This window comes from Propithecus coquereli, unplaced genomic scaffold, assembly GCF_000956105.1.
Source record: "Propithecus coquereli isolate 6110/MARCELLA unplaced genomic scaffold, Pcoq_1.0 Scaffold212, whole genome shotgun sequence".
NCBI classification, from domain to species: domain Eukaryota; kingdom Metazoa; phylum Chordata; class Mammalia; order Primates; family Indriidae; genus Propithecus; species Propithecus coquereli.
This window is the reverse complement of record NW_012146301.1, coordinates 1,490,691-1,516,654: the sequence shown is the minus strand read 5'-3', so window position 1 is coordinate 1,516,654 and position 25,964 is coordinate 1,490,691. Positions and strand designations below refer to the sequence as shown.

The 25,964-nt window shown below is 42.0% G+C and overlaps 1 protein-coding gene across 1 annotated transcript in view; it reads right to left on the bottom strand.

Moving 5' to 3' along the window:
• The window catches only part of UBAC2 (UBA domain containing 2), a 175,336-nt gene that overhangs the window by 30,288 nt on the left and 119,084 nt on the right, over positions 1-25,964 (bottom strand). The window contains exon 7 of the mRNA XM_012644452.1: positions 14,128-14,373. Coding sequence (XP_012499906.1) covers positions 14,128-14,373 — 246 coding nt within the window. The remainder of the gene's footprint in view (positions 1-14,127; positions 14,374-25,964) is intronic.

The window sequence follows — 25,964 nt, the reverse complement described above, 5'->3', positions numbered from 1 at the left end:
CTCCCCTGTGAACGGGCACAGCATGCCTGCATATACCTCTCTATCGCTTACACACACGATCTTTCCAAATCTCGGTATGGCTGGTCTGCGCTCTAATCTTGGATGGGAGATAATGACTCACGACTCTGGAAACTCCTGGCCTCTGGCTGATTTATTCATAAAACCACGTCTGTCACCCACAGCACAGGGCTGCAGGCTCTGAACTCTGGGGGGTGGTGGGGGGGTGCGTTTCATGAAATCCAAGGCTTCTCAAGATGAGCAGAAGAGTTTTTCCTGAGATGCTCGTGAGTACCCCAGTGGTTTGCTCAGCACTGCAAGCATTCTTTGGTTTTGAAGTCCCATAGAGATGGCCTTTGTGGGAGAAAAACTGCACAAAATGATTATAAAGATGATTTTTCTAATATAACCCTGTTTAACATTACCCTGCTTCACAGTACATCTCTAAACTCATTCATGGTTTTAAAAAGGAACTAAAAAGTGATAAAAGGAAAAACCGGCAAAATTATTAGGATTGCCTATAACTTTTATATCTCAAAAATGCCAAGTAACTTAACCACCATGAGATTCTACCACATTCTTCTTTCTCATGAAGACACCAAGGCAGATGGAAAATAGAAATGATTTTCTCAAGGTCACTTAATGAGTCAGTCTTGGAAAAGGATTACAATTTAGTTAGATTGATCCTATCTTTCTGTTCTGAATTTCATCAAAAAGGTCAGTATGATTGACTACAGAAGCACCAAAAACACAACAGTAATTTCTGCAAGGAGGTGGAGATTGAGATAAACAGCTTAGTTTTAACTTCACTTGAAAGTTTTCACTTAATTTGCAGATTTTTATCAACTAAGCACCAGTAACTCACTCCACATCTGATACTATACACTTATAAACTCATGAAATAAGAAAAGTCATAAAAAAACTACCTCTAACTGATTAGATTGCTTTGTTGACAAGGAAGCACAGCAACTTGACAAGAATGGCTTTCAAATCAAACTGCCTAAAAAGTGAAAGAGCATAACTAAAAAGGAAAAGTGCTGAGAAGTGTGCCACGTGCCAGTTGCTGTCTCTGAGGTGCTTTGGTTCATTTAAGCTTGGGACACATGCGAATGCTGGGTGGGCTTCTTTGTAACACAGGTGCGCCCCCCACCCCCAGAGGTGGAGAAACATACAGAGTTCTCAGGTGGCACTTCCTCCAGACACTACTTCTCGACTCTCCCTGGCTGGGCTAGGCGCTTCTCCCAGAACAGCGCTCATGGCGTTTTACTGCCCTGTAGCTTGCCTCTTCTCTGAGCTCAGGGAGAGGGAGGATCACGCTGCCTTGTTCACTGTGGGACAACCCAGAGCCTGGCCTGCACACGGTGGGCACTGAGTATATTCTGTGGAATAGATGTAATGAAAACGGGAGTGTTGGTGAGGCCAAGAGCAACTGGAAGCTTACTCAGGAGCTCTCCAGATGAAGGGGCAGTGACAGAAACTGGTTCGGCTGGATGGCACTTCCACACATGCTGCAACACGGGTGCACCTCGGAAACATGGCGCTAAGTGCGAGAAGTCATAAAGACCAGCTAGTGTACGTTTCCATTTATATGAAATGTTCAGAACAGGCAGATCTAGAGAGACAGAGAGTAGATTAGTGGTTGCCTAGGGCTGGGCAGATGGGAGGATTAGGGAGTGACTGCTAATGGGTACAGAGTTCCTTTTCCGGGTGGTGAGAATGTTCTAAAATTGATTGTGGTGATATTTGCACAATTCTGTGCATATATTAAAAATCACTGATCCGTATACTTTAAGTGGGCGACTTACATGGTATGTGAATTCTATCTCAATAGAGCCGTTAAAGATTTAAAAAAAAAATCTCAAGGACCTGAGAACACTTCTAAGACACCAAAAATATTTTATTCAATTAAAAATACTTGAATAACGACAGGAACTCTCGTGATTTACAGGCAGATTTGACTCATGATGGCACCTAACAACTGTTGCTGGGGGTGGATAAAGAGAGAAACAATTTTCACAGCCACAAGACGTTACTAAGGGAGGGTGTCTAGCTAACTCACTTCAACCAAACACTGTGAACAAAGCTGAAACGCACGTGTGAATAACGGAGAGATGCTCTAGGCTCCACATCCTCTTTCTTTTTTTTTTTTTTTGAGACAGAGTCTCACTGTGTTGCCCGGGCTAGAGTGCCGTGGCGTCAGCCTAGCTCACAGCAACCTCAGACTCCTGGGCTCAAGCAATCCTTCTGCCTCAGCCTCCCAAGTAGCTGGGACTACAGGCATGCGCCACCATGCCCGGCTAATTTTTTCTATATATTTTTAGTTGTCCAATTAATTTCTTTTTATTTTTAGTAGAGACGGGGTCTCGCTCTTGCTCAGGCTGGTTTCGAACTCCTGAGCTCAAACAATCTGCCCGCCTCGGCCTCCTAGAGTGCTAGGATTACAGGAGTGAACCACTGCGCCCGGCCCGCATCCTCTTTCTTTGCAGGTGATAATCGACCAGGAGACATTGAGTAGCACGATGACATGAACAGGTATTGAAAAAAGGAGCACCAATGACTCCATTGCTTTGTTGGCAAATGTCCCCCTAGGCTTATACCAAGCATGATTCATTCACGGTGGGCTTTACCTTAATTCTGTTCCCAAAATAAATGGAAATTTTACAGAAATACCTTATGGAAAGTCTTATCCCCCAGTTTATTTTGCAGCATTATCAGCATCAGCCAACAGAGAAAATTTGGTGGTTCACACAAATGATCCATGACCAAAACTCAGAATTCAGATTTCCCAGAAAAAGGTTGCTTGAAAGCTGCTGACTACATAATCTTCTAGAGAAGAGCCTGGAAAATTTTTTTTCTGTGAAGGGTCAGATATTAAATGTTTTAGGCTTTGAAGACCAAGAAGTAAAATCAAATCAAGGATGTTATGTAGATACTTATACAACCATTTAAAACATAGAAGCCATTCTCTGCGTCCCTATACTAGTACAAAAACTAGTGGTTTGGCCCATAAGGGTAATTACTACCAGGTTAGCTCCCAAATCAGAACTATCTCTCAAACTACCTGAGAGCCACAAATAGATGATGCTCAATGCTATGATAATAACTAATATTTAATAAGTCCTTCTGGTATGTAATCTTACATAATTTTTTTAATCCTCATAACAACTGTATTTTATAGATTTTATAGATCAATCCCAGATTGATCTCCCTGTCAAACTGGGATTCCTTAACCTCAAACCCCTTGTTTTTTCATTACATGCTACTTTATGTTTTGAGCGCATTTCTTTAGAAAAACAATAAGCTGATCTTTCAATCAATCAGCCAGGACATGCAGACAAATCCTCACAATGGTTTTGGGAGCTGAAGGAGCCAAAACTCTTCCCAGAAAGAAGACACCACACATGTTGTGAGGACTCTGGATTATTTTTTAACCTATCCTCTCGATCCTCCCACCAGGCAGTTCCCCTTGACATAACAGTGGTAAGGGCAGGGGGCAGGGAGTCTGGAAACCTGGAGCTAATTCCAGCTTTGCCACTCTTAAGTCATATTTCTAGATTTTTTTGAGGTCAAAGTAGGACCCCATCTACTTTAAAATGATGTGCTATATTTTTTATAAACCACTGTCCCACAGTATATTATTACTTGGATTATAAATAAAGTTCTACATCTTGGGGGGAAAAAAAAGAAAAACGATAAACTGTTTTTTCATTTCTACTCTCACATATTACTCAACACAACACTTCTAACACCAGACACGCTGGGGGATTTTCTCTAGCAGATACTAACTGGGTGTCCTATAACTTAACTCCATTATCACACTATCTACCTGGGGGTAGCATCAGACCCCATAGGTGGAGGGCCTAGTCCTACAAGACTGCCATCCATTTCAGATGCCAGTTGCAAGCCCTAAGTTGTGACCTGTGCTTCTGACAAAGTGGCTATAAATTAGGGTTCTCACACCCCTGTTCTTGGGCTAATCTGCTAGGACCACTCACAGAACTCAGACGAACATTTTACTTATGTTTGCCCATTAGAAAGGATATTATAAAGGATACAGATGAACAGACACATGGAGAGATCTATGGGGCGAGGTGTCGGGGAGGGGCGTGGAGCTCCCATGTCCCCTCTGGCAAGACACCCTCTGGACACCTCCACATAGTCAGCCATCTAGCAGCTCTCTGAACCCTGTTCTTTTGGGTTTTTATGGAGGCTTCATTACATAGGCGTGATTGCTCACTGGGCAGTGGTGATCAACTCAACCTTCAGCCCCTCTCCCCTCCACAGAGGTTGGGGGGTGGGTGGGGCTGAAAGTGCCAACCCTCTAATCACACAGGTGGTTCCCCTGGCAGCCAGACCCCATCCCGAGGCCACCCAGGATCCCCCAGCCTTCTCAGAACCACACAAAGGTGTTTATTTATCACTATGGAGATTCCAGGGGATTTAGGTCCTGCCTGCCAAGAACCAGAGGCAGAGAACAGAGATATATTTTATTATAGCATGTAGGGTTTCTTCCACTGTGGCCACCAAAAAGAGAGAAACAGGCAATGAGAAACTGTGGAGATGTGTAGAGCACCTCCGTTGTTCAGATGTTTCTGTTTTTCTTTTTCTTTTTTTGAGAGACAGGGTTTTGCTCTGCTGCTTGGGCTGGAGTGCAGTGGCATCATCGTAGCTCACTGCAGCCTCAAACTCCCGGGCTCAAACAATCCTCCAGCCTCAGTCCCCCAAGTAGGTGGGGCTACAGGCACAAACCACCATGCCCAGCTAATTTTTTCAGTTTTTGTAGAGATGGGATCTTGTTCTTGCTCAGGCTGGTCTCGAACTCTACCCTCAAGTGATCCTCCCACCTCGGCCTCCCAAAATGCTAGGACTACAGGTGTGAACCACTGCGCCCCTCCAGATGTTTGTTATTATAGGAGATTCCAATGATTACTCTGGAGGTCTGAATGCAGAGACGCTCTGCAAGGCTTGACTTTGTCAATTACTATAATTCATTAAGCAACCTCCATCTCATCACCACAAACAATATCCTGAATCCATAGAGAATCTTTGTCATCTCCCAGCTGGTCATCTTTCTCTAGTATCACCTTTTTAATCAACATTCATATTACGACCAAAGCAATCTTTCTTAAAAACAAATCTAACTTACTTTCCTGCTTAAAAGGCCTCAACAACTTCCCACTTCTGGCAGGATCTGAGAAAAAACCATTCTTAGTTTGATCTAAGCCTCCCTATGTCCTGGCTGCTGCTCTCTTCCCAGCCTCGTTTTTCACTGCCTCTGCTTTATAGCAACCCTGATCTTAGGCAAATGCACTCCTTGCTGTCCCCACAGCTGTTCTGAGCATGTGTGCCTTTTCTCACGAGGTCCCCTGTGACTGAAATGCCTACTCAGTGTTGGCTTCTCTAAGATTTCCCTCGACCTTTGCTGAGCCCCTTGGGGAGACCTGGCCACCACCACATTCTGGCCTCAGGGCTGCACGTGAACTCTGACAGAAACCCAGCACTTAGCACGGCCTCTGCCATCCTCCCTTGGCTGGCCAAAAACGTCTTGCAGGCCCAGGTGGTGTCTTAGTTACTCTCTCAGGGTGGCACCCTACATTTGAGCCAAAAAAGACATGAATAAGTAAAACAGTTCTTGCCCCTCAAGAGCTCACATAACTACAGAGGATGAATAAAACACAAACTCATGAAAAGTTATGTAATGGCCCTGAGAGTGGAAAAATGATCCACAGCTGCAAGTAGCAAAATGACTCTGAGATGTCACCCACTTTGAAGCTGGCAACTCTGTTGGTGGAGAGGAGTGAGTCAGAGGGCATGGGCTGCTGAGAGCAGAGCTGATGTGCATCTAACACGTTGTTCCTACATGAATGCACAGAAGAAGGGGGCACTATGGGTGTGGAGGGAGACGAGGAAGAGGACTCACAGAGGACAGCAATATTCCACACCACAAGCCCATGAGGCGCTCACAGGGGCTCTGCATGGTAACTACCTGTGGAAGTGCCCAGACAGATCCGTAAGAGGGGAAGGCTCATCTGGCAATGTTATCACACTACTGAGCTTGGTGACAAATGTGGGACAACTGCACCCTGACCCTGTTGGCACTTGGGTCTCGAGCTCCAATGAAGCAAGGTCCACAGAGCTGTCACATGGGTCGCTGTCCTTCAGAGCTATAGAGTCTCTAAATGTCACACAGTGAATTATAAGTGCTTTGAGTAGGTAAGGTCATATTTACTTTAAGGCAGTAAAAGTAACTTTTCAGAGTGCAGGCGTGACGACCGATGGTCCAGAACAAGGCCAGCTGACTAGAAGAGAAGTGATGTTTATCTTCCCTGATCCCTAGCTCACGAGCTTCTCCATGGTTACCAAGTGAGCCCACCATCCCCACCTTGCCACTGAAGCTCCTTTCAAAAGCGAACTTGTGGCTGGGCGTGGTGGCTCACGCCTGTAATCCCAGCACTTTGGGAGGCCAAGGTGGGAGGATTGCTTGAGCTCAGGAGTTCGAGACCAGCCTGAGCAAGAGCGAGACCCCGTCTCTACTAAAAATAGAAAAAATTAGTCAGGAGATTAGTCATCCTCCCCAGCTACTTGGGAGGCTGAGGTGGGAGGATTGCTTGAGTCCAGGAGTTTGAGGTTGCAGTGAGGTGTGATGATGCCACTGCACTCTAGCTGGAGCGACAGAGCAAGATCCTGTCTCAAAAACAACAAAAGAAAACACAACTCAACACAATAAAAAAAAGTGAACTCATGCTTGCTGAGTCCAGTGGTCTTTTCCCAGTAATGAGCTTTGCTTGGCTTGTTCTTCTTTGTGGGGGGTGGGTGGGAATCTGAATCTACTGAACATCCCTTCTTCCTGAAACATTCTACTCTCCTGGCTCCCTGGTCCCTGGGTTTTCTCCTTCGTCACTGGATTTATTTCCTTTCTCCTCTTCACGCTCTCTAAACAAGGTCTTGCTTTCCACTTGTCTTCTCAGAGAATATCTGTATGTCTTTCCAGCCCTGACTGTTCTTCTGCGTTCAGCCGGCCTCTGTACATGAAGTCATTCTGAATGTATTTACTGAGCGCACATTTGCTCACTGATGCTCCGACTATTCACTGAGTTCCTATCACGTGCCAGGCATTATTCACATAATGGAGATACAAAGCAAAAACTTTCCCCCATCCCAAGACACAGTGGTCAAGGCAGGCAAGTGACTGACAGTGAGGTGGGCTGGTGAGTGACGTTGAGACACGCGGGGCTGTAGGAGCAGAGGGTGTCTCAGAATCCCACTGGGAGGCTGGAGAAGACTCCCCAAAAGAGGTGATGTGTGTCAAGAACACTAAGAGGGAAGGGGAGTCGGGCAAGCAAAAATGGGGTATGTGTGCAAGGGGTGGGGTGAAGGGGCTGGTATAGGGGAAGTTTGTTTTAGGCAGAGAAAAGGGCAGATGTGAAGGCAGGACAGTGTGAAACACGGGGCTATGATGAATTGCAAACAGTTTAGCATAGTTTGCCTAAGGACTTGTATATGGGCTATAGAAAGGAGATATGGCTAAAAAGTAGGCTGGGGCCTTGTGTTTCAACCAGCTTGAAAGCTACAGAGAGCCACTGAGGATTAGAGTAGGAGTGACACAGTCAGATTTGTGTTTTCACAGAGATCACTGGTGGAGGCCGAGTTGTGGGGTGCGATGGGGGGAGGCAGGCAGTCTGTGACAGAGACAGCAGGGAAGAGGTTGCTACAGAAATCCAGCAAATGATGAGGGCAGCCTGACTCTGGGAGTGGGGATGAATGACAGACTCACACCCAGGGGGAGACTCTATGGGACTTAATGGGGGGAGGACATGAGGAGTAGGGAGGCACAAGTGGGAGATGTCTAGGGTGAAGCCCTAGGTTTGGGCCTTTGGGTAAATGATGGAGCTTTTCATCAAAGTAGGGAGTGAGAAGGAGAAGCAAATTTAGCAAAGAAATGGCACATTTCAAGAGCCTGTGAAACCTTGCAGTGGAGACATCCTGTATGTAGGCAGTAGCATATTTAGGTCGGAGCCCAGGAGAGAGGGCAGTCCAGTCCATGGATCTAAAGCTGGGAGCCAGGAGCTCGACACAGTGGTGGAGCCAGAGGCTGGGGAGGTCCCCGCTGAGTGTTGGGGTGAACACCTCAGCAGGCGCAGGGCTGAGCATTGGGAAACACTCTATTTAGGGATAATAGAGAAGGAGGGGCTCGGCAAAGAGACAGGTATCCTCCCCACCAAGGCATTCCTCCACCTGCGAGCTGAAGTTTCAAAATCACCTTCTATTTGTCTCCTCCTCTATTGGTCCTCTACTGGATTCCCCTTTCTCCTATCCATCTACATGGTGCAATAAAGCAAATTTTTCTGAGATAAACGTCCTACCTTTGTTACTGAATAAACCATTTTTCGCAGCTTCCAATGTCCAAAACAAAATCCACTGTCGGGTTTAAAAATACCTCCCTCCATTATCAGTTGCTATATCAGGTCCCATTTCTCACGACATCTCCTCCCACCTTTCAATCAAACAGGGTTCCCGGAGGCCTTTCCTTTTCAGGGTCTCATTATCGCCTCCATCATCGCCTCCATGCTTCCCTCCCGCTGGTCCTGCCTCTGGAATGACACGCCCAGTGCCTTCCACACACTCAAGTCCTGCCCATCCATGGGACCGTCTTCTGCAGCGTCAGTCCACACTCATGGCTCTCCTCTGATTCTTACTGCCATGGGTTCTTCAGCGGATATTTCATCGTTCTTAGATGTTCATCTATCTCAAGTGCACTTGCCTGAGCTCCCTGAAGTTGACCACAAACTCACCAAGGAAATCACACGTTCTTTACTTCTCTCGTGCCCACAGAGCACAGGAGACCACCCACCCACCATGGTCAGAGAGCTGCTCCTGCAGTCTGGCTGTGCCCCTGGACCCCCGAGAGAAGCACAGGCAGGGCTGGCGGGGAGCAGCCAGGCAGGTGCCACATGGTGAGATGAACAGAAGCAGAACTGGACAGAAGCGGGCAAGAGAGATCTAAAGAACAAATCGAAAGAGGACTTGAGTGTTATTTTGGAATGCTTAAAATTAAAAACTGCAGACAGATCATTTTGAATGTATAGTAATTATTAACTGAATGACTTTCTGACCAAATAAACTCCAGGTTCTATGAAAAATATCTGAAAACTAACAGTTTTTAAACAAATAATAGATTTATTTTAAATATAATAACACAATATGAGGTTGCCTACAATAAAAAATATAGAGGCATTAAAACAAACAAATATTTTTGAAACAGACAGAAGAAGTTAGAAGCAAAAGTTTTAACTCTGGGTTAGAACTTTGATTAAATGTGAAGGCACTGAGTTTCCTGCCAGCCAATGGAAAAAAGGGGAAAAAATCACCAAGGACTCTCAGTGAGGAGGGGCATGACATAGGGATCAGCAGCAGAGGAGCTGGAGTCAGACACAGCTGGGTCCCGACCCCGGGTCCCCATCACCAGCTGCGTGTCCCCAGGCAAGCAAGTGTCCCTCTGAGCCTCAGGGGCCATGAAGGAAAAACCTGCATCTCTCAAGGCTGACACCGGCAATAAGTGAGATAACATATGCAAAGTACTTAGTATGTGACAGGCACAAAACATGATTGTGGTCTTACTGATAAAGAGTGAAACACAGTAATTCAGAAAGAGACAGGACCTAAGCTCCATCCTGAAGAGGACTGGGCCGTCTTTTCCATAGCGGCATCCACAGCATACAAGCACTAAGTATTGTTGAAAAATGAGGGAAAATAAACTTTCCCCTCGTGTACATTCCAATATACCTGTATCATATATAGTTCTCATGCATGCACACAAACACAGTAGATAATTTCTTCAGTGGTGGTTTAATGGAAGAGTTCTCTATGTGGTGATTTATCACATGCATTTGAATAAAACCTAAAGACAAAGGATTTAACAAAGCCTAGTGAAGAGGTTCAGCAGGAGGCTTAAGCTAATGAGATTTAGGTATATAGATGTCTGGATACTAAGAGACAATTCAGTAAGCTTGGGAATAAATAAGTAATATGCCCCCTGCTATCCAGCAGACCACTCAACATAAAGGCTCTGGAAAGAGCTGAGGGGCTGGTGTCCTGCTGTGGACTCCAGAAGATAAGTGGAGACCAGCCTATGAAAATGGAGGAGTCTGGCAAGCCATGAGGACAGCCACAAATACAGGTTTGCGTCATTTCACAGGTTCTTGGCGGGAATGCACGCTCCAAGAGAGAAGGGGTTTGGGTCTGTTTCATTCATTGTACAACCTGGCAGACCCTGTAGTGCTCCAAGTATCTGGGATGCGGAAAGACACTGTTTGGAGTTTACAGCGAGCCACAAAAGGAGAACCGCAATGCAGGTCCCTAAGGTCCTGGAGCAAGGGCATGCGCACACAGCCAAGAATTAGACACTTGCACGAAACTGGATCAAGGAGTGCCCATCCATGGGCCATAAAATGAGCATGTAGTCAGCAGCAGAGACCCATCAAGTTATCAGGCCAGGTGGGCCCAACAGAAAGCCGCGGTCAGATGGACATGGGCATGTGGGATCAGCACTGGCAGGGCCAGAGGGCACAGGTGAGCTGCAGCAGCAGGCACACCAGACCACCCTGCTGGCCTCTGCCGCACCACAACCTCTCCCAGCTCATGCCCACTGCCACATGGGGGTGGGCCCCTCATGACCAAGTGACAGAGGGGGAAACAGTCAAATGTGGTTCATGGACAGGCCGGCTTGGGAGATGAGTTACAGGTGAAGGACCATGGCTGCACTATGGCTCTACCCGGGGTGACCCTGAAAGCTGGGGATGAGGGGAAACCCCTAGTGGGCACAGCTGGGTGGTGCATTCGGCCATCAACTCTGTGAAAAGAGAAGTGGCCAGAGGCAATAACACGTATGGATTCCCTGGGCATGGCAGGTGACTTGGCTGGTCGTTTAGGGGACTGGGAGGGAGGGGATAAGGAGACCTGAGCCAGAGGCGAGTGGATACAGACAGGAACAAGCATTGAGTGTTTAAGGAGGAAATTAGTGTTAAATGAGGTCATAAGGGTGGGACTTATCCAACAGGACTGGTGTCCAGATAAGAGGAAGAGGCACCAGGAGTGCACGCACACACAGGAAAGGCCATGTGAGGACACGGTGAGGAGGCAGCCATCTGCAAGGCAAAGAGGGAGGCCTCACCAGAAACCAAACCTGCTGGCATCTTCATCTTGAATTTCCGGCATTTAAAACCATGAGAAAATAAGTTTCTGTTGTTTAAGCCACCCAGCCTATGGTGCTTTGTTCTGGCAGCTCTAGGAAACTAAGGCAGGCAGCAATTCATCTTAATTGGAATTGACAAATATTTCAGTTATAGGTCTCTCTGCCTCTTCTGTTAGCCAGCACCACTATTTGAGGGCTTACAGAATGCTCGATTTATTGACTGCGTTCCCAAATAACATCATGTCAGACCAAAAGACCCACTTATAGCAAAGAGGGAGCAGCAGTGGCAAGACCATAGGACACATGGACCTTCACACACACCACAAGACCCAGGAGCTGCCGCCTTGCCAGACCAATGCACAGCCAGGTGAGGGTGCAGGTGAAATATCAGCTTGGAGACAACACCCTGCAAGGATGGCACTCAATGCTCTAGGACACAGTTTAGCCCTAAATCAACAACCATTATGTGAGTGCTGTCTGCACAGGTAGAGCACGGGGGCCTTGAAAATAAGTGACCCTGATTACCCTCCCTCCTGGCAACAACCCTGGGCAACTTGAGCTTCCTGTCCCTGCAACTCTAGGTTTCATGAGAGCATGGCTCACAGGTGGGGACACTTCCACCAGGGAATACAGCAAGAATCCCATTACATTGTAAGTAACAGCTGTTGCCTGGTCACTGTGGGCTTCGTGGTCCAGAAGACTAGCAGGACAGGAGTGGAGCCATGATTCTGGCAGCAGTAATCAACCCCGACCCTCACGAACAAGCAACTACTGGCACAACAAGGGGGCAGGGAAGAATGTGTATGGCATCCAGGATATCCATTGGGCTACCTCCTGGTGCTCCCTTACCCAATTTTCATGGTGAATGGACACATATGGCAGACACAGCCCAAGAAAGGCCTGGGGACCAGAGACTGAGACCCCACAGGGATGACAGTCTGCGGCACTTTACCAAGTAAGCCTTCCAGCCAATGGTGAGGGGACTCCAGGGCGGAAAGCAGAGGAAGGAGAAGATGATTATCAGTGTAGTCTTGAGACCAGGGCCAGACTGTGGATGCTGTAATGCCGCCCAGATCCCCCACCTCCTTCAGGACAGAAGAGCCCAGTCTTCCAGCTGCTAGGAGTGTTGGCACCTGAGGTTCTCAACTGAGGCTCTCTCGGTGGATGGCATGCATCCAGGAGCGCTGATCTGCTCAAGTTCTGCCACCTACCCCCAACGGCTGGCTGTGAGAGGTTTAATGCTTCAGCCCCCTTGCCCCAGTGTGGGACAACTCAGAAGGGCTCTGGAGGCTCCACAGCACTCTGTAAGACGAGCTGAGGCTTCTGTTGTGACTGCAGTTCAACTTCTGCCTCTGTCCAGTCTTGCTTCCTTCACCAGCCCTCCTCCAAAGACGCCGATGCTGACAGTATTCTCTAATAAACTCCACGCATAACAATCTTCCTGGGGAAGCCAACCTGAGAAACGCAGCTTCTCTGGTGTGCTCATGAGCACAGATCCACAGCCCTCTAATGGGGAATCTATTCCCGTGTATTCCCAAGGTACCTCAGATAACACCTTTCCCCCACGTCTGCTCTTCTGATATTGGTGAGATAGAACTACCATCCACCTATCCTGTTATCTAAGCCAGAAACTTCAGAGTCATGTCCTGCTTCTTTCCCTCCCTCGCAAGCTCTGTTCCTTCTACCTGGAAAATATTTATACTCACCACTCTCAGTTTCCTGACACTGATCATTCTTAGTTCTCATACTTTTCCTTCCTCCCTCAGTTTCCCTGCAGGACTCACCTCCTGCTAAATACAGCGCTTCATCTATAGTCTATGTTCATCTTGGATGTAGTCCTTCTCCTACAGAACTCATCTAGTTCCCTGTCTCCAGCTCACATCCCTGCACAGGTGATCCCATCACCTACACCTCCAGCTTCCATCTCTCTGAGAGAGATGCCTGTCCTGTCCTCTATCTTTAAATATATACCATACATCATCATGATATGTGCTGGAGTCACCTCAAATTCAAACACATCTTTAGGAAACAACTTTTGCTTCTTTCTCTTGTAGACTCCACCCCATTCCTCCCACCTCAGATATAAACTCCTGGACCTGTATCTCCAATGGGACACTAAGTACTTCAGACTGGATTCCACTTCTCCAAACCACCGTGAGACCTGCGTACCTAACTCTCGCACCCAATGCCGGTAGGAGACAGGGAGATGGCAAGAGAGAATAGTGTCAACTCCTACTACCCCAGAGTGTAAAGAAGGTGGATGCAAGAAATGAAGAGCCCAATGTTCTAGATCACAGAAGTGTCCAAGAAAGATTGGGCCTGATGTTTTAGCCTGACACATAGTAACTCTCTTTCTCTTGCCTCCCTTGAAAGACACGTGTAGTATCAGATTGTCTGGATACAACAGTATCTGTAGATAAATGTGCAATGGTTCCTGATTATTGATAACAAGGTTAAGAAAACACAGTATTTATTTGATTTACTCTTTGGTTGTTCCTTTGAAAATTTTCTTACCTTTGTATTGTCTTCATCTGAACTAAGGAAAATCAAGAAGTTTTACATTTGTTCTTCATTCCACAGCACACAATTAGCATTTTAACAGGAAGACACTGTGGCTTTTACAAGATTATAAAAACAGATAAATAGCACATCTTGTTAACTAGGTTGGTGTTTCTCTAAGAAATAATGCTTATCTAATATAAGTGGAACAAGAATGTCCAGCTTGACCAATCTTTCAGCTGCAATTTATTTTTGCAACTTTTAAAAAAACTAAGAATAGCCACTAACAGAGACTTACATTCTATCCGGAAACATGTTAACATCCACATCGTAATACACAAGAATAAAATGTAGTCTCTACCACACACGCAATCAGAGGGGAAAAGTTTACCTGGGCCAATGAGTATTTTTAAATTTTTAGCGATTGTTATCAGCTTTACCTGTGGCTGCCTTTGCTGCCTTCCCTGTGCAAACTGAGAGAACATCAGCTGCCGGTCGAGCAGCTCCATCCTCTGCTGTCTCTGGATGTCCACTGTGGCTCCCATCCCAATTCTGGCTTCACCAGTGGGTTCTGAAGATGAGAAGATGGGTTCCAGTGTCCACGAAAAGAACTTTGCCATCCAGGTGGGGATGCAGAGCACCTGATGAACTTGGAACATTTTGCTATCGTAGCACATACCAGAAATCTAAAAGAAAAAAGTCCAACTGGATTGTTTAAATGTAATACCATTTTAAAGAATACATTTAACACAAAAATCAATAGCCACAAAACATTTCAGAAGGGTTTTTTTTTTTTTTAGTTTTAGTAGTGTTAGATGGTAAGCAAAAATCTCTACCAAATTGCAGAATACGAAGCAGTAAAAATCAAGAAAAAATTGAATATACTCAGTAAACAAATTTTTGCTTTTATTGAATTAGAAGAGCTAGCAAAATAGTGATCATTTAACACTCAAAAGTACTGGTAAAATATTTTCAAAAACATTGTCTTCATCTTGTAAAAAAGCCATAAAAGATCTGATTATCAAAACACTTTCACACTGTACTAACTCTGTGGTTACCCTTATTGGCAGATGGCCATTGGAGAGAGATAATAGCAGAAGATGACTCTGATGTTTAATCTGACCCAATCACATAACAAATTTATCAGAAAAGACAATCTAAAATCTTATTTTTAATTAACATAGTATTTAACCAATTTTTCAAGTATTGATTTTTCTAGATTTTTAAATTCCTCACCAATATTAGTTAGCAATTAACAATTCCATTTATAAACCAATCACCTTTAAGGTCATTTACATGGTAAGAGATGTCTTGAGAGTCTCCATGGTTTTCTAAGTAAAAATGACTATGGCTATTCCTTTGTAAAAAACTTTAATTATGTGAATTTGATTCTTAGGAAGAGAAGTTATTCATACCAAATTAGAGTATATTTGACAACTTTCTATCTAACATGAGAAAAGTACATGCCAATGTTTTATTAATAAAATTTAAATTAATTAATTAGGCAAGAATTTCTTGAGAATCTGCTACACACCAGGCACTGTTCTAGGCACTTAGAATACAGCAGAGAACAAGTTAAACAAGGCCCCACTCTTACAGAGGTCATAGTGGTCAATATGGAGAACAGACAGTAAACAAGTCAACAGGTAAAACAACTTCGGACAAGTTCTGTGAAGGAAATAAAATAAATCTGGAACTCGAGGAGAAAGTTAGGCAGAGATAAGGATTTGGGAGTCACTGGATATTATATGGAATTTAAGGCAATGGGACTAGACAAGATAATATGGGGGTGGGAAGAGAGAACAAGACTAAGGATTGAACCCAGTAGTACACTAGTATTTTGTGGATGGATGGAGTAGGAGATGCCAATAAAGAAATCTGAGAGGGAGCTGCCAGTGAACAGAAGGGAAACTTGGAGAGTTTACTAGCACTGAAGCTAAGAGTAGAGAGTTTTAACATGGGAATGGTCAGCTATGTCTAATGCAGCTAACAGCTCGGTAAGAGAGAACTGACCACTCAATGTGGCAAAGGCATTTGATGAACAAGGCATTTATAAGAACAGTTTTGGTGCAAAAGACAGACTGTACTTAGGCTGAGAGTGAATTGTGTAAGACTTAGTTTCAAATAATTTCCGTGCCCCTTCTCTCAAAATAGAACAAAACAACAAAGAAAACAAAAACAGAAAAATCTCCATGGTCAGTAAAAAGAGAAAGCATCTGTAATCCTGAACCACACTAACAAAATGGAAAGCATATTGAATGATTCTAAATTGCTCAGCATATAAGCAGTGTAAATTCAAATGCCTGCAGAGGGTCGCATGGGACTCTGACAGGTTCAAGGATTAAAGGCATCAAGCAGCATGGAAGGCAGGAGTGAAGCAGAGGGTTACTTAAGTCTGTGTGAAAAGCAGGCGATTCCTCCCATACCCAGCACGGCCACCTATCCACTCTCTCCCATCCACAGCGCACAGGTCCGAGCTCTGCTGGGCATGCACCAAGGAGGGTCCACGTGGGTGGGGAAGGCACAGAGGGAAGGCCCCTGGCTCTGCACAGGGCAATCCACACAGATTAGGGCCATGAGCGTATGTCTTATGGGGGGTTCCAGAAGAGGACAACAGAGGGAACGTGGGGGAAAGGAGATATTTAGAGACAACAGATGAGAGTTTTTTAGAATTAATAAAGAATATAAATCCTCAGATTGAAAATGCAAGCGTCCTTAAAAGGGTACTAAAATGAAACTGACACCTAGATTCATTGTAGTGAAACAAAAGAAAGAAATCCTTAAAAGCAACCAGAGATAAAACACAGACTGTCAAAAAAGAAAAACAATTAACTAGCAGGTAACAGCAACAAAAACTGCAAGATACTTAGGAATAAATCCAATTAAAAAATGTGTAAGTCCTTGAAAGAGAAAACCAAAAAGGTATAATAAGGGATATTTTTTAGGAAACCAACCTTAGTAAAAATTATAGATAACACATCCATGAATAGGAAGACACAAAATTGTTAAGATACCAATTTTCATCAAATTAATACACAAATTCAATATAATACAAAATAAAATCTTAACAGGGTGTTTCGTTGTAACATAAATGTGAATCCTAAAAATTCATACGGAATATTTAAGGTTTAAATTTTAAAATTATCATGTTGGGAGAAAGAAGCCAGACACAAAAGACTGCAAACATTATTCCTCCATTTCTGTGAATGGATAAATCTAAACCATACACCAAATAGTAAAACAATAAAGCAAAGCACAAAGATGATGACCACACGTGTCAGGAGGGGTCTCAGGAGCAGGAAGGGAGGGAGAGGGAGGGAGAGGGAGGGGGAGAGAGAGAGAGAGAGAGAGAGAGAGAGAGAGAGAGAGAGAGAGGTCGGTCCTGTGGGCTGTGGGGCTGGCCAAGTGTGGTTTGGACCTGTGTGGTGGTTTTATGGGTGTGTTTATAGTGATTTGTACAGCTTCATCACAGTTATGGTTTATGTACATTTTGGTATGTGTTATATATCACAAGAAAAAGAGCTAAAAAATAAAAACATAAAGGATCCAGAATAGCCAAGGTAATTTTAAAGACACAGTGTGCCACAAGTTACCATAAATGAAGTGAAAAGATAAGCGCGAGACTGGTAGAAGGTACTTAGCATTCATGTGGCCAACAAAGGTAGCAATCAGGACATACAAAGAAACCCTGGAAATGTATAAGAAAGACAATCAACCCAATCTAAAAAGCGAAAGAAAAGGAGATTTCAGAAGAGGAAATTGAAATAGCTAAAAAACTGATGAAAAGATGTTTATCCTCATTTGTTTTTAGGGAACTGAAATCTAAAATGAGCAATGCGAAGTACAATAACAATTGGCACAAATTTAAAAATCTGAGCTCATCCAGTTTTGGTGAGGATGAGGGGAACTGAGAACTCTCACACAGTTCTAAGGGAGGGTAAAGTTAACAATCCTTCTGGGAAGCAATTTGGCAATACCTAGAGCTGAAGTATGCGTTCAGGAATATTCAATCACAGAGCTGTACATAGCAGTGAGAAAAGAGAAACAAAGTATCTCCAGTACAGGAACAGCTAAAGAGTGGGTTACTCATACAACAGAATTCATACAACAGAAAGGCCATACAGTTCAAATGAACTCCATGTACATGCATTAATGTATTTAAGGTTGAATGAAAAATATACATGAAAGGTATATGATGTTTTATTCATCTTTTTGCAAAATTTCAAAACACAAAATAATAGTTTATACTATTTATGGACACATCCATCTGTAGTAAGTCATGAAAAATAGCTTCTTCTTTAGTGGGGCTATAGGGAATGGGAATTCTGAGGGGTAGTATTATCCGTAGTAAATTTTTTTTTTTTAACAAAGAGAGCTATATGAAGTAAATATAGCAGTAATGATAAAAAAAAAAAAGGCAATGAACCGGAGGCAAGAAAGTAGAAATCCCTTTTCTGAAGATCTGTTAGGAAGGAAAACAGAAAATGGGGTATATAACAGCATAGTTACACTGATTTAACTAAAGATGGCAAAATGTTATTATAAACAACAAAATATGAAGAATACAGATCAAATTACAGCTGTGAGATTTGAATTAAGTAAAAAAATTAAACATTTTATTTTTTAGTCTTAAAATATCCAGCTGTGATTGTGAATTTGTCCATTTCTCCCATTAGCTCTGTTTTAACTTCATGTATTTGGAAGCTGTTCATGTATGTGGAAGCTGTTCTTAGGCACACATGCATTTCCAATGGACCCTTTCATCACAACAAAGGATCCTGATGCGCTTTCAGCAATGATCGTAAGAGATGTCTATTTTGTCTGATATTAATATGGCCACTTCTGCTTTCTTATGCTGTTTCCATGATATATCTTCTTCATCCTTTTACTTTTAATCTTTTTTGTGTCTTTGTATTTAAAGTGTGTCTTGCAGATAGCTTATAGCAGTTTCTTGCCTTTAAATCAGTCTGACAATCTATGTTTTGACTGGAGTGTTTAGCCATTCACACCTAAATGTATTTGTCTTGATATAGTTGGATTTTGCTATTTGGTTTCTATTTGTTTTATCTGTATTTTTATTCTTTGCTCCTCCTTTCCTATGTTTTTTTGTGTTAATCAAATATTATTTAGTATTTCATTTTAATTCTTTAATTTTTTTAGCTACATTTCATTGCATTTTTTTCCTCAAGTTTGCCCTCAGGATTACAATATGCATTTTTAACTTATCACAACGTGCTTAGAGTTATTACTGAATTACTTCAGGTAAAATATGGGAAGCTTGCAAAAGTATACAGTAAGTCTTCATTTAACATTGTCAATAGGTTCTGGGAAACTGCAAATTTTAGTGAAACAATATATAAGGAATCCAATTTTGTTTTTTTAAATCAACATTATAATGAAAAGACACTGAATGAAATGATGTTATTTGAATGTTATTTTGCTTGAAGTCCTAGTTTCCAAGAACCTATTAACAACATTAGGTGAGGACATACCATAGCTGTATGTAATTTCTCCCCCATCCACTGTGTTACTTCTGTCTTACATACTACACCTATATAACTTATAAACTCAACAATACAGTGTTGGTTTTGATTTTAAAAATCACTTGTTTTTAAAGAATATAATGGAAAGGCAGAGCTTTGCCTGTACTTATTAAGGAGTTCACAATTTAGCAAGGGCTCTTAATTTTATGGGGGGAGACAGAGATTCCCTAAAGAAACTGATGAAGGTTAAAGATCTTCCTTCTCCTGTCTATGCCTGGCCCTGCCCCCACAATCATGTATACACTTACCAAATTGTGTATTCAATTTTAGCAGGACCATCCTATGAAGAATTAGGATGTCCTACCCAGTAATAAACAAATACATGACCACAAATTCTGGCAGGGAAATAGGGTTTTTGTGCTCATTTGCTTACATTTCCATCCCATCTACTTAAATGGAAACTCTGAGAGGGAAAGATTTTGGTTGGTTTTAATTACTACTTGACCTCTGTAACCAGAAGGGCACCTGGTACATAATAAGTACCTCTTTAAGTACCTGCTGGAGGAACGGTGAATACACGAATGTTCCACAAAAATAAACACATGACCTTAGATCATTTTAAGGGAAATTGGAAAGTTGCGAGCAGACACATTCTTTTTTCGTCCTAAGTTTATACTTTCCCATATGACAAAAAGGTAAAGAATTCACTTGTCCATGCACTTGGCACACAGGCATGACCTCGCCACACAGGCATGACCTCAAGTTGCTAAATAGCAGATTACTGCAAAATGTTTTAGATACTCACAAAGGATAAAAACATAAAGAGGTTAAAAGTTTAGTTTCCTATTGATAATCAGATCACCCTATTTATGACAAGATGCGATAAAAATGATTGCATTACATTTCACCTAATTACTACCAAAAGCTTTGACACAGTATCACCTATTATACTACCTTACATTTACACATTACTTTTAACTTTAATTTTCATTCTCTCATAAACCTTACTTGTACTGGGTTTTCTGAATGGGAGAGTTTTCTTGAAACCCACAGACGTTGTGAAAAACAGGCTTTAAAAAAAAGACCACACACTTGGATTTGCTTCTCAGCAGGCCAGGGGACTCTAACAAGGGGGTCTGGCGGGCTTCAGAGCTGGGGAAGCCAAAGGTCAATGGAGGGGCCCCTGATAGGAAGGCAGCAGTAGCATGGGCTTGGGCAGGCAAGGAGTCCATCCAGGCTGACTAGATAAAGCAGAAAGGAACAGATGGTGTGTGCCTGGGAAGATGAGCTAGAGGAATCGGAGCGCTCGGGTAGCATGAATCAGGTACACTAGGTAGGAAAAGGGGCAGAGATCAGACAACCAGAGAACGTCTGGCCCATGTCCAGCTGAAAGTCTAGGTCAAAGGGCCAGGCAATGGCCCTGAGTTAGAGGTAGGAACTCCCCATATGCCAACAGTGGACGCTATTACCTCGTAAGTCTAACTGAGAATGAAACAACAGGAAGTCATTTTCTTTTAGGTCTCTAATAAACGTGGACATTAATTACACAGTTATTCAGATTTTTCAGATTATTAGTTCTTTTAGAAAAGGAATTATGAAATAACGCTCATCAGGCAAATAAAGAATTTAATTTGTTGGGCGGAAAACATGCAAAACACTCTTGATTATACAGAGTAAATTTCAACTGTCCTCTGGTCTTGTTAGTATCAGCCTGAAACCACAGCAGGCAGAGGTGAGAAACCATGACCTGGCAGTGATACCCAGGTGTCGATCTCTTTCTCCAGCCAACTGTGGCTGAACAAAAACCCACAAGGCAAGCTGCACTGCCTGGGTCCCTGTCGGCAACAGTATCCATGTCCAAGAAATCTATCATCTAATGGGCAATAGGAGAAACACTAGTGGTGCTTTCCCAGGGGAATGATATTGCCTTTGGATGACAGCGGTGATAGACGTCCCCTTGCACCTGGGCCTCAGCACACAGACTTCATACACACTCAAGGTCCACTGAGGCCTTATTTATTCATTCAACAAATATTTACTGAATGCTAATATGTGCCAGGCTGTGTTTTTAACATTGGAACACAGTAGGGAGCAAAACAGAAAAATTCCTGCTGTAATAGATCTTAGATTTTTCTATTCCTTCTTTTGCACTGAAAATGCTAAAGAAAGGATGAAGGAACTTTGTAAATTCTCTAATTTATTACCCAGAGAATCTGTATGTAAATTAGGGATACTGAAAGTTATTTCTGCCATTTATGACAAAATTTGAAAAGATTGTTCTTTTCATGACAGAACCATGTGCCTTTGGTAGTTACTGTAAGAGTCTTGCTGTGTTATTCTTTAAGTGCAGAAATGATTCAGATTGAACTCTATAGCTCTCCTCGCTCTTTCACATGAGGGAAGAAGAAGGATATTAACCTAAAAGATATCGAGGTATCCAATTAAAACACTGGATATCCTTTTGATTCTTGGGAAATTGAACTGGAATAGAGACAGAATTAATCTGACCAGAGACTATTTCTCACAAATTGTTTCAGAAAGCTGCTCTACGCTTTTCCTTTTAGAAAATCATGCACCAGGAGGATTACGTCAACTGTGCAAAGTAGAAAACTTCGAAATACAGTGCCTTAAATACAACGGTTTATTTCTCCCTCATGTTAAAAAAGCTGCAACTATCTCTCTCTCTCTCTCTCTACACACACACACAAATTATATACATATTTTTTTTTTGAGACAGAGTCTCGCTCTGTTGCCCCGGGTAGAGTGCAGTGGCACCATCATAGGTCACTGCAACCTCAAACTCCTGGGCTCAAGCCATCCTCCTGCCTCAGCCTTCCAAGTAGCTGGGACTGTAGGCATGTACTACCATGCCTGGCTAATTTTTCTATTATTTTAGTAGAGACGGGGTCTTGCTCTTGCTCAGGCTGGTCTCAAACTTCTGAGCTCAAGCAATCCTCCCACCTTGGCCTCCCAGAGTGCTAGTATTATAGACGTGAGCCACTATGCCCAGCCAGAAAGCTCCAACTATCTTTAACTGTATTCTAGGCAGCAAGAAAAAATAAGGACAAAAAGGAAAAAAGGCTACTTTAAGGAGCCTTCCCAGAAGTCTCACCAATATGTATGTTTACAGCTTACTAGCCAGGATGCCAGGACTTAGTCAAATGGTCACACCTAGATGCAAAGGAGACTGGGCAATGTGATCTTTCAGTTGGAGCCACTGCTGTCCCAAATAAAATGAAGCTTTTGCTAGTAGGAAAAAAATACAGTAGGAGGCAGCTAGAGTCTTTAGCACATGGAGAAAGCTTATATGTAAACGAATACCTTCTAATCTTCTTTTAAGGAGACTATCCACCCATAAAGTTATGTCTATTTTTATAAACTGATTCAACAAACTAAAAATTAAGGGGAAAATGGGCTTATGATGAATTTGTTTCTCACATTGGACTAAAAATAAACTAAAAGTGAACGTGAAGACCTAGAAAGATTTATAGATTTACAGATATAGACTCAATGATGAAAAACTCAATACTTTCAATCTAACATCAGGAAGAAGGCAAGAATGTGCATTCGCTACTTTTATTTAACATTGTACTAGAGGTCTTAGCTAGTGTAGTAAGGCAAGAAGAATAAAAGGCACAGATCGAAAAGTAGTAAAACACAAAAACATATAAAACTTATTTCCTGATGACATGATCATGTATAGAAAACCGTGAGGAATCTACAGAAAAGCTACCAGAAATAATACACAAATTCAGCAAAGTTGCAGGTTACAAGAACGATATACAGATATCAATTGTATTTCTATACACTAGCAATAAACAATTGGGAAAAAAGTATAAGAAGTCCATTTATAATAGCATCAAAAACCAGAATTACTTAGGAATACATTTAATGAACGATGTACAAGGTCTGTACTTTGAAAATTTAAAAATAGCAAGGAGGAATTAAAGAAAAGCTAAATAAATAGAGAGACACATGATGTTCATGAATCAGAAGACTCAATATTGTTAAAATGGTTGTATTAGCTGTCTATTACTGAGCAACAAATTACCTAAAACTCAGTGGCTTAAAACAATAAGCATTTATTATTTACACAGTGTCTGTGGGTCGAGAATGTGGGAATAGCTTAGTTGAGTGGTTCCAAGGTCTCCCACGAGGCAGTCAAGATGTCAGTCTCCCTGTACTCATCTGAAGACTTGACTGGGGTAGGAGGATGACCTTTCAAGGTGGCTCAAATACACATTGGCATGTTAGTGCTGATTACTGGCAGGAAGCTACAGTTGTTGGCCATGTGGAACTCTCCATAGGCCTGCTTCAATGTCCTTATAACATGGCATGTGGCATCCCCAACAGCAAGTTACCCAAGAGGGAGCAAGATTGAAGGAACTGTGTCTTTTATGTCCTGCCCTTGGGAGTCACATTCCATCATTTTTGCCACATTCTACTCATTATCAGTGAGTCACTAAGTACAGCCAATACTCTAGGGGAGGGGAAATAAGTTCACCTCTTAAAGTATAAAAGAATTTGCGGACATATTTTAAAACTATCACAATGGCAATTCTTCCCAAGTTTATCTATAGTTTCAATGCAATCCCAGGCAAAACCTTAATCCCCCCCCTTTCCTGAAGAAATTACAAACTGATCTTATAATGCATATTAAAATTCAATGTTTCTAAAATAAGTAAACCAGTTTTGAAAAAGAGGAACAAAGCTAGAGCACTTATATTGCCTGATTTCAAGACCTACCATAAAGCTGTAGTGATCAAGACAGCATGTTACTGGCATAAGGACAGATATACAGATAACTGATAGAAAAAAAGTTGATAAATGGACCCACACTGGCCAACTGCGTTTTGACAATGGTGCCAAGGTAATACAATGGAAGAGAGTCTTTTCAATAATTGGTGATGGAACAATTGGATATCTGCATGGAAAAAAATCTCAACCCTCGCCTCAGAAGAATTATACTCAACCTGGATCACAGATCTAAATGTAATAGCAAAAATTATTAAATGCTAGAAGAAAATATAGAAGAAAATCTTGGTGACATTGGATTAGCAAAGATTTCTTAAATAGGACATCCAAAGCACAAGCTATTTTAAAAATAGGAAATAATGAATTAATCAAAATTTTAAAATTTTGCTCTTTGAAAGACATAGTTAAGGGAACAGACAGGCAAGACACATATTGGGATAAAATGTTTACAAAACATGCCCAAAAAAAGGCTTATATTCAGAATATATAAAGAATTCTTTTAACTCAATTAGAAAGAAATAACCCAATGAAAAAAATGGGTAAAAGATTTGCACAGATACCTCACAAAAGATATGCAAATGGCCACTAAGCACATGAAAAGATGCTCAATATTACTAATCGTTGGAGAAATACAAATTAAAACTACAAGATACCACTACACACCCACTAGGGTGCCTGAAGGTAAAATGACTGACAATACCAAGTGTTGACAAGAATGTGGAGCATTTGGAACTTCGATGCATTGATGGTGGAAATGCAAAATGGTATAGCCACTTTGTAAAATAATGTTAAATATACACTTATTACATGACCCAGCAATTCCACTCCTAAAGAAGTGAAAACATGTCTACACACAAATGTGTACATAGATGTTCACAGCAGCATTATTTTTTATTTATTTATTTTTTTCACAGCAGCATTATTCATAAGAACCCAAATCTGGAACCCAAACGTCCATCAACTGGTGGACGGATAAACAAATTGTGGTGCATCTGTACTATAGATTCATACTTACATAATAAAAAATGTAATGTTAATAAATGAATCTCAAAAGAAATTCACAAATGAATCTCAAAAACATCATGTTAAATAAAAGAAAACACAGAAGACTCCACACTATATGATACCAAGTATATGAAATTCTAAAAAAGGCAAAACTATAATGACATGAAGATCAGTGGTAACCTGAGGCTGGCAGTTGAATGTGGGGATAAGAGAGTAGAAGGATACACATGAAGAAAGTTTTCAAGGTGAGGAGACTGTTTTCTATCTTGATTGTGGTGGTGGGTACACAACTACACACAACTACCAAAGTTCAACAAACTGTACACTTAAAATTGAATTCTATTGTTTGTAAATAACATTTTAATAAAAGAAAAAAGAATTTTTCATAAAAGTGAATGTGATAATCTAGAAAGATCTAAACGTGTAGATACAAATTTTCTTTTAAATTTTATAAAAGATGTGGGATTTTAGCAGAATAAGAACAATTTTTTAACAAGAAACTTCCGATACCTTGAAAATGTCCCCAACTATCCACATAAACTAATATAAGACTTTTGATAACGTGGTATGCTGTTGTATATAAATAATGAATAAATTCAAAACAACATGTATTGACTGTACCACAGCCCTTTCCCAGAGGTTATCATCAAGAGAGAAGAGATATACCAACACCATCAGCCCCAAACAGAAAGGAATACTGGATACTTCTATTAAAAAAAAGAAAAAAGACAGTTTAAAAAGATAATCAAAACCAATTCAAGACTTTCAGTCTTGTGATAGGAAGACAATGTGAAGAGCCCATGGGAAAACGCTCTGTGCTGCAACTGACACAATCATCTACCGGTAATCTCCACAAGTAAAAATGCGGGTGTTTCTTGGTCGCCTCTTCCTTATCTCCATTTCTTCTTCCCTTAATCAGCAGCACTACTAAACCAGCCTAATATATTTTAAATTATCATTTAAGTTTTCTCTAAATCATTCTTTACTTAAGATTCTTGTACATGACAATGCAATAAATGCGAGACGATGAGCCT